The 10032-nt window shown below is 41.8% G+C and overlaps 1 protein-coding gene across 1 annotated transcript; it reads right to left on the bottom strand.

Annotated features, from left to right (window-relative positions):
* Nucleotides 1-1517: 1517 nt before the first annotated feature.
* Nucleotides 1518-2072, bottom strand: LOC310877099 (gamma-crystallin M3-like; the record flags this gene model as incomplete). Its single annotated transcript, XM_083790800.1, has 1 exon — nucleotides 1518-2072. The coding sequence occupies one exon, from the start codon at nucleotides 2070-2072 to the stop codon at nucleotides 1518-1520; it is 555 nt and encodes a 184-aa protein (XP_083646926.1).
* Between the last annotated feature and the right edge of the window lie 7960 nt (nucleotides 2073-10032).

Raw genomic sequence — 10032 nt, 5'->3', positions numbered from 1 at the left:
CTTCGACACATGGGTGTGCCAGGAGGCGAACCGCTGACCTTCTGATTATGAATTTCACCAAAAAGACTGACATTACTGAGCATCTCAGAACATCTGTAGTTCCAACTGTTTAGAAGATACTGCCATGTTTTAGCGGTTATTTTCGAGTATTTCGTCCCGGATAGAGAATTTCTCACAGTTCCCAAGTTGTTCGCGGGGGTCATATTAGTGAAGAACAGTTGAGATATTCTTAGCTAAATTAAGTGCATACATATCTGACTTAACAGGTCCTAGACTGACATTACTGGAGAACTGTGTAGCACTCCTTTCTAGTTTTGTTGTTTGCTAAGCGCATTATATCTCCGCAAGAGTGATTGACTGATTGACTGATTATGAATGTCACCAAAAAGCACATCGATTTGTCCTGCTAATAACGCTATTCCATCATTTTAATGAGTTTTTCCAGTGGTGTCATTTGGATAAATATCCCACAAAGTTTTACGTACAGCTAACTGAAGAAATAAATGGCAACAATTTTGTGCACTAAAGACTCACTGCTGAGAACAAATCATTTCCATATTGCGCACTTATTATATACAGTACATGATTACATTAGGCTCTATAAGAATTCAAATCAAAACATAACAAATGCAGTATGTAATTAACTCTAGGCTGCAAAATCAAAACACAGCATTAATTGCAGTTAGAGCAAGTCATTAACTATAGGCTGCAATAACAATTTGTCTTGGCTAATCACGTGTAGGCCCTTCAAAAAACACTAATTAGGCCTAGCACTGTGAGGCGGGAAGTGCTTATACCCACTAATGTGAGAGAAATGAGTAGACAAGGTCATACAAAAGACATGCCGTGACCTGCTAAGTGGGTAGCCTTGCTTTCCCACACATTCAGCCCCTTCCCAGGGCTCTTGTTAGGATTATTGCTAAGTACGTTCTTGAATTTAGTTGCCAGAAAGCTGGATAAACTCATCAGGAGCTGTAAATTAATTTGTGAAATATATAGTTACTGTTCTTTTAGAAATGGACACTAGCTGTTAACACACTAAGGATACTGACGAAAGCTGCATGGATAGCCGAAACGTTTGCCACTGTGTACCTATTCATATGAATTTGATCTATTCAAAGAGGATAGCGCACCAGAAGAGCGAGATGGTTATAAGAAAAGTAAACACACTAATGTTGACACTATACGTTAAATATTAATTATTTTCAAAGGTGTAGGGCAGGCTGTAGGTCTTTATTTCTCTATTTTACTCTTCTAATAGCGTATCCCATGTTAATTAAACTAGACTGTGTCCTGGGGTTGGTTGGTTGGTTGGTTGGATTGTTGGTTGATTGATTGTGGGACTCTTCTCTTGCCTTGTCCTGATCATAGTGTCCTGATAAATCAATGTGGAGTGGAGGTGCTGTTTAATAACAGAAAAGACAAAACCGTGAAGCATTTTCCTGGAAAATTAGATTTTATTTATAAATGGGACCATTGTCAGTTAGTTGACATCTGGTCGGTGGTGGTGAGTCAGCCTAATAGCAGGAATCCATGATGCGCTTCATGCTCATGAACCTGCTGCCGCTCCAGCCCATGTTCTGGAAGTTCCTGTACTCTCCGGGCCTCATGTACATCATCCTTCCCCTGAAGTTGGGCTGCTCGTACATCAGCCAGTGGCCGTCGGACACGTTGCAGGACATGCAGTTGTTCATGCGGTAGCGGTCCATGATGGAGTCGCAGTCGTCGCTCAGCTCAGACATCTGGCCTCCGAAGTTCTCCCTCTCGTAGATCTTCATCCTGTAGTTGCCCCTGTACATGGGGATCATGCGGCAGGACCTGATGTGGTCCTGCATGCCCATCATGCTCATGTAGTCGGCGTACTCGCCCCTCCTCATGAAGTACTGGTTGCCCATGTAGTTGTTGCGGTCGTACACCATGAAGCAGCCCCTCTCCACCCTGCAGGAGTGGCATCTGTTCAAGTAGGAGGACATGTCGGCGCAGTCGCTCATGCACTCGTAGGAGCGGCCCTGGAAGTTCCTCTCCTCGTAGAAGACGATCTTGCTCATCATGTTCATGTTGCCGGAGGTCATGTTGGTCAGTTGGTGTTACCGCTATAAGCGATGGTGTGGCTAGCTGCTGGTGTTCGAGCTGTGCTGACTACCTACCTGGTGGAAACATTCTCTTTTTATACCTGCCGGCCAGAGGCCCCTTTGTAATAAACACCCTGACCCAGCAACATGCCATAGAAGCCCATAGAGTACATACAGTGAGGGGTCATCCATGTTCAGAGCTGGTTCCCTCAAAAAAGACCGTAGAGAGGCGATTTTCTCTTAGAATACCATCATACAAAGCCTCTCTTTTGAAAGGCTTAACAAAACAATGAACTGTACACCTTTGTACAGACTACAAAGGTTTACAGCAGCACAGTGCTCACAATACCATCCCAAGGTTTGTTTTGTTCAGCTTTGTTTTGCAGTGAAGTTATCTTGTCATAAACAATCAGCTTTTGATTGATTGATTGATTGAATACTTTATTAACATTTTGAAAATGTACAGAGGCACAGTTATAAAACCATGCTAAAAGAATAACACAAAAAGCACTCAGGGCTTGTTTCCATTGTGGTCCTAGGTATTCAATTCATCAAGTCATTTAATATTGTCAGAAGGAGATGAATAATGACATGGTATGGTACAATTGTCTAAAGCTATCATTACTGTTTAAGACCGATAACTGAATCACTCCGTTCACAAGGCTTTGTTTGAGTGGTGCAATTTGTGCAATGTAGAGAGTTATGCAGTTACTGTACATGGCAAGATATGTTGTTGGACAAGTTTGATATTCCTTGCAGGTGATTTTTTGTGTTGGAGTTTGGAAGCGCTGGCTTTCAGTAAAGCAACATCTCGCTGCCTCCTGCATTATGTGCAAATTCATAACAGGTAGTATGCAGGGCCGTTGAGTGATTATCCATGCAACGAACGCTTCCAAACGCCAACACCAAAATTCACCTGCAAGGAATTTCGTGACATAAAGTAGTTCATAACATGTCTATGGTCGATTTTTATGAAACAAACACTTTGCATATAGAAAGAGGATAATTCAAGCATTTCGGTCAGTTGCAATGTTGGTGAGTTTGACTTAATTTAATACAATTAGATAGGACTGTGTTCGTTTGGATGTATGGGCTGTCAATGGCAAATTGTGGCTAGTTTCCACCCTGCCATTAACTTATAGAAAGATGACCGCTGTATGCATATGGTCTATTCAATTGAGTATTCAAACCTGAGCATCTCAGAACATCTGTAGCTGCCTTCAACTGTTTAGAAGATACAGCCATGTTTTAGCGCTTATTTTTAAAAGGACGTGGTCATTTTTGAGTATTTTGTCCCGGATAGAGAATTTCTCACAGTTCCTAAGTTGTTCGCGGGGGTCAAAACTACAGTACCAGTGCATTATGCGCTGGTACTGTAGTTTTGCACATACTGTAGACACAATGAGTAAGAGGTCATATGTTCCAAATGTAGCCCACAAGACAGAGGCAACCGCAAAAGGCTTGGATAAGATTGTGTAACAGCAATACAGAGCCATCATGGGTGACCAAACCCCATAACCCTCATTTCATGTGGGTTATGGTATCACTTCACTCAAAACGCTACTCGGTTTAGTTTGTTTGCTTAAGTACGCTTGAATTCCCCCCGCTATGTCGCTTCGGTCCTTTTGTCTCTTAGCCATAACAGCGTAGATGAAAGCTTTTATGAAGTGTCAGACATGCTGGACTTGCAGCAAACGAGGCTGATATGTTTCACAATGAAAAAACAAAACAAGACCTAAAGCCCTTAAAGAGTTGAAAACAGCGATGTTGCAATCACGTAGAAAACCATAATGTTTTTCTAGCAGTGTGCACTAGATAGTATCATATTGGCCAGTGATTGTTTGCAGTGCAACCACTCCATTAACGCACATGGTAGTTAAATTGAGTTATGGCATCTCTAGTCGTGTTCAAGGTTGAACAAACAGCGAATGTCAGCACAAGCCCCTCATAATCTACTGCGGCGTACAGGCTGCAGGGCCCACTCACTAATATGAGAGCAGAGAGGGATTCTAGTATTGGGGCTCATGTTACTATAGTTTCTATACCTTCAGCTGGTGTGATTACATTGGAATGAGGAAGAACAGAAGAGATCACAACAGCATGGGCCAGAACTTAAAAGCCAAAAAAGAAAATGCAATCTGTTGATTTAGCCTGCAGGGCACGGCCTGGACCAGTCACGCAGATAGGTTTTACACACATCTTATACTGTACTCTAGTCTGTGGCACACCAGTCTCCGGTCCAGTCCAATGGACACCACCACACACACAGGTAGAGGTGTGCAACATGATTTTGTGTTTACAAGCTAATGTCAGGAAACATTATTATTTTTGATTTTGTAATGTAAATATTCTGTATGATCCCCTCAATAATGATTCTGATTAGGGACTGATCGTAATTTGTCAGAAGTTGGCATGGTAACGACCAGTCCCTTAGTCTGCTTTTTATTTTATTTTCAAGTCTATGCACGACTGCTTCAAGCGAAACATTCTCTAAAACTGGGTAATAGAATCTCTGAACCAAATGTTTGTTTTTAGGCGCAATGAGCCAAAAGGTTGACGTGATGGGATCAGTTCACTGATTACGGGTGTTCTGATCAGACTGCATGAGCTATGGGAGCAGTGTGTTACACTGTAAAGTGTGAATTTAATTCGAGTGAAAGTACCACTTGGGACTTTACCTTGTGTAGCTGCATGGTATATCTGACTGCTCTCCTGAGCTACTACGTCGTATTGTATTATTTGTCTTGTCATTATGTCTTGATGCATTGAGTGCAAAAGGACCCCAATGGAAACAATTAAGCCATTGGTTTTCTTGGGTTTAAAATTCTATTAGCAGACCTTGTATCGAACTGTACTTTCCTGTGCTTTTTTGTGTGCAAACTTATAAAGTATTCGATCGATCGATCAATCAATCAATCAAAAGAATGCACTGCTGCAAGAGGTGGCAGAGCACCGCGTACAGGTTGTACAAGTACAATTTAACATGTCACTTGTTATCCAGAGTAACTTAATTACGCAGCCTACAGCTGTAGACTAACCGACACCTGGCCGCTGCAATTAGTACATACTGTGCTGTACAGTTACTGACAGATACACAAAACAGGAAAGTCTGCTCCAACCTCTTGTCATGTGATGGATTGAAAGACAGGGAGGCCTTTATTGATCCTACAAGGGAAAATGATGTTGGCATACAGTAGCAGCACCGATAACAGGCAACTGCCTCTAGCACCTGTTAAGTTAGAGGCAAAACTGTTTCTCTTCATGTTATGGCAATATTATGTTTTCTTTTGTCTTGTTCCTACTAGGAACTGGCCTTGTGAGTGCCTTGCTTAAAGACACATCCTTGACAACTGTTCCTGAAAGTCGGTATTTTTCCAGTAAGCCTTTTGGAAATAACGTTAATTTGTCTTTTCTATGGTGCTCTGGTCCCAATTATATTGCACATGTAAGCAAGTAATGTGCTGCAGTGCTCCATGCGTGTGTGCTGTTGTGGTTATATACGGGAGGACTGCTTAAAATGTATTTGAGTTGAGTTATAATGACGTCTGTGTTATCGGCTCACCACAACATGCAACCTTTTAAAGAAAAAGGAACTTTAGAGCGAGAAGCACTTCCTTATTTGTTTAGTTTCACAGTTGTTTGAGTCAGAAATATGTCACTTTTGCAGCAGTGTACTCAAATTAACTTTATTACCATTACCACACACATTTTAGGTCTAAATCAAGCATTTGCTAACATATGTGAAGGTCACAGCACATGAAACACTGTCTCAAAGTGTGTCGATCATGTACACCCACCCACACACACCAAGCCATATGTCGGGTTCAAGTCTAATAGTGGACCATAAATGATTGCCTGAATAAAGGGGTGTAGTCAGCTTGGATAAATCACAATCAGGAATGCATTCAAATGTTTTAGCCTGTAGCTGGGGGACACTAATCCTATAAACAAAGCCTATGATTAAATTTATGACTCTGAATATAATGGCCAACATGCACATCAGATGAGCCTACATTCTATCTCATTTCCTTGCCTGTAAAGGATTTCCCGCTACAGATGAGGAGTGCCAACCACTGCAATTCTTGACATTTTAATGCCCATTTTAAACCTTGCAAGTTAAGCACTTTTCGGTGTACACCTCCCTTGTTGTTGTCTGTCTGAAAATAAGTATGAATACATATATTTTTTTTTAAATTTGCCCTCTTGGGGCTCTTAACTGAACTAATCGATTTAATCGATTTTAATAAATAATAATAAATACATTTAAATAAATAAGAAATTATCGGGGTGCGGAGGTTGTAGAATAATATATTTTTTAATTAAGAAAATACAGAAAATTGCAGAGCTTCTAGCCCATGACATGCAACGTGTTGTGAGGTTGTATTTTCTTTTTCTTTTAGCGTGACACCGTTGTACGACAAAGTATGGCTTAAGTGGTTACTCATTAATTTCGTGTATCGTTTATGTACAAAAAGGTGATACAAAAAATCACTCAAGATTATTTGATTAATCAAAACAAGTAATGAGGAGGCACTGAGGAGGCTCCATGCTCAGTGAGAGGAGGCGCACTGAGGAGGCTCCATGCTCAGTGAGAGGAGGCGCACTGAGGAGGCTCCATGCTCAGTGAGAAGGAGGCGCACTGAGGCTCCGAGCCTCCATGCTCGGTGAGAGAGGAACTTGGATAGCATTTTATGTAGACAGCACTATATAGTATATATGCATAGTTTACTTATATAGATATTCCACTGTTATGTTCTTAGCTTACGTATGATTCATGATAACAAGTCTTTATGTATATGATGTATCGCCATGTTTTGTTCTTGCTTAATGTGAATCGCTCTGGATTAAGAGCGTCCACTAAATGCCTAAATTGTAAATTGTAGAGGAGGCGCACTGAGGAGGCTCAATGCTCAGTGAGAGAGGTGGCTCCACGCTCCACACTGCCGGTGCTGAACAAATGCTTTTAATTCCAGTCTGTGGGACAGCATGCAACATGGGGGACAGGGAATGAGCCAGCGGTTTTTCTTTTTCTTTTTTTTCTGTGGCCGAGTGCTAATATGCTTAACGCTCTTGAGGCCCGGGGGTTCACGGGGGGTCACGGGGGGTAGGCAGGCAATGGTAGTCCGGGGAAGTTGGAGGTTCAGCGTTGAGCCGGCCATAGAGGTTCAGCCAGCCGTTTCTAATGACATCCCTCAACGGTGACGGCTCTGATTATGTGACACTGTTCCCCTCGAGCCGGCCAATGAGCGTTGACAGCCGTGCTGCGGCGTGAATGCAGGTGACCACTCCGGGGGTCACGGGTAGCAGTTGTGTGATGATGTCACAGGTCAGCACGTGTGCCTGGAAAGTGTGAGAGAGATCCTGGGCCGGCCGAAAGGGCCTCTGGCTCCCACAGTTGGGTCAGTTTTAGCTGGGCCAAAGAAGGACGTTGCAAATCAGCCAGCCTCCCAGTCCCAACAGTGATTGCAGAATGGATTATAATTCTAAGCTGTGTAAGCACAATCTAGAAAATAACACTGAGGTATGATTATTCTTGGAACTAATTTCAATGCCGAAAGAACTTCCTTTATTTGGGTACATATTTTTTCCATCTGTAAATTATTTCAAGCAGATGATGGCTATTTATATTCATCGGATCAGAATGATTAGGAAGTCTAGTGTGGTTGGACTGCATTCCTTATTCCTTTGATATGTTGGTGCTGCTAAAGGCCTCATTTGTATAGATTCTGCTTACTTTTATTTGTTTCCGCTAACGAACAATGAAATGCAATCTAAATAAAAAGCCCTGCTTCCTCTAACCTTTGATAACCTAATGTATGCACGTATCAGCTGTGCCACATGAGGAATGTGGATTTTCATTGCAGCAGCAAAGACAGAAAACAGCCTCTCTACAAACTCATTTTATACAAATTGATGTTTTTTTATAATTTATTAAATTGATTCATTCGATCAACTGTTGCACCCCTACTCGAGTTACATAGAGAATTGATGCAAGGAATCCCAGGTGCAATGCCTTATTTTTCACCACAGTCCTGCTCGTTGGAGTCATGTGCTGCGTTCAGACAGGCAGATGCAAAGTTACAGTCTACCATTCATTGTCATTGGAAGCCAGCGACGTGAAGCTATGAAGCAAATCCAACGTTTGTAGCTGCTGCAAAAGACACACGGATGCAACGCTTTGAAGCGCGAACCAATCAAATTGTTTTTTTATTTATTTAAAATTTGTGTGCTTCAACCCGGAGCCTCCCAGAGCCAAGCCAGCTGAGACTAGTCTGGCTAGGCTAGCAGTTGACCTGGGACATTGCGGTCGTCGTCATGGCTAAATCCGGCATTAAACAAAATATATGAATTTCTATCGAATATCTTAGTTAAACTGAAATTGAGCTGACATGTTTGTTTAAGGGCAACTGTTGTATAATCGCAATATTACACTTGAGGGCTTTTACTGCTTTACCATGATTCTTGGACAAACACAGATAACACAGATAAAGCGACAAATCGACAAATATGCTGTGTATCTTTGCATCTGTGAATCTTTTGCATCTGCTCGTACCAACAAGGTCCCATTGCAAAGCCTGAAGGTCCTGCTGGTTTCCACCAGCATGGATTGGATGTACACTACAGTGTACTGTGTGCTCTGATCGGCACTGTGCTGTATGCACATCAGATCAGCCCCCTCTCTCTGCGGATGACGGCCTCAGCCTACACATGAGATAAGCATCTAGCATGCATGTACAACCCTCCCACTGGCACAGCTCATTACACTAGAGGTATTGTCCGATCGTATGATGTGAGGGTAGTGTGCATGCACTTGGACACACACAACACATGCACGCGCGCGCAAGCATGCATGCGGTATGGCTGCGAATGCATCATGTCCACAAGTGTTGGCTTGTTCTGCCTTTAGTGTGTACCATGTTATGTCAGCTAGCCACTTAACCAATTAAAAAGTTAACCGCACACAACGCGTCGCATCGTGAACCGTTACACGCTTACAGATCTGCATTTTTGAGTATACACATCTTTGTGTGTACCACGGAATGTGATGATTTGATTGGCTGAGCACGGAATGTGAAGATGTATGATGATAAGAACACCCCTCACTTTACAAGTGTGATTTTTATTTTTAGCCCCTCCTATGTACAGCTTTTCGTCCCGCCACGTCTCACATTTGCCATTGACAATGAAAGGAGAATTTACGTCATATGTGTACACTACACTACATCATAGTGGCATGTTTGTGGCAACACAAACATTAAATGCCATGAAAGGAAAATGTCATTGTCATAATATGTAGACGAGCAAATCGGCTAAACAATCGCATAAATTCAGTTGTCATCTTACATGATCATGGTGAAAAGATGAGGTTTCTTTAAACATTGTATCATGGTTAAAAGATAATAACAAAAGTTGACAAATTAATTCATGATGACAAGAGCGCCCCTCACTTCATTCACACGGATGTGATTTTATATATTAAATCTTAAGCAGATATAAATGGCAACATGTAGCTGAGACCAGTATGACAAAAAGGTCTGCAATTTCCAGACAGAAAATAAACCCGTGTGAAGTGAGGGGAGCTCTTATCATCATATGTAAAATTGTCCATTCATTGTCAATGGGAATGTAATGTTTGTGTTGGACAAAGTAGGTGCACATACACCAAAAGCTGGACATAGGAGGGGCTAGACCCCTCAAAACATTAGTCATTAGTTTTGACTTTTTGTTTTCTATTTCAGTTTGGTTTTCAATATTTGTGAGGGGCGCTAGCCCCTCCTATGTCCAGCTTTGAGGGTGTGTGTAAACACAAACATTGTCCTAACACAAACAAATGCCATTGAAGACGAAAGTGAGGACGCAAATTGTGATTGGCCAGAATGTGAATTTTGTTAGAATTTTGGATTTTCTTTTATGTGAATATACCTTTTGCCTATAAATTTGCCTGTTCAAAATAGGTATA

This window comes from Protomyctophum parallelum (assembly GCF_964188405.1).
Source record: "Protomyctophum parallelum genome assembly, chromosome: 19".
In the NCBI taxonomy this organism is placed as follows: domain Eukaryota; kingdom Metazoa; phylum Chordata; class Actinopteri; order Myctophiformes; family Myctophidae; genus Protomyctophum; species Protomyctophum parallelum.
Note: the sequence above shows the minus strand (reverse complement) of the source record. Positions and strands in the feature narration are given on the sequence as shown.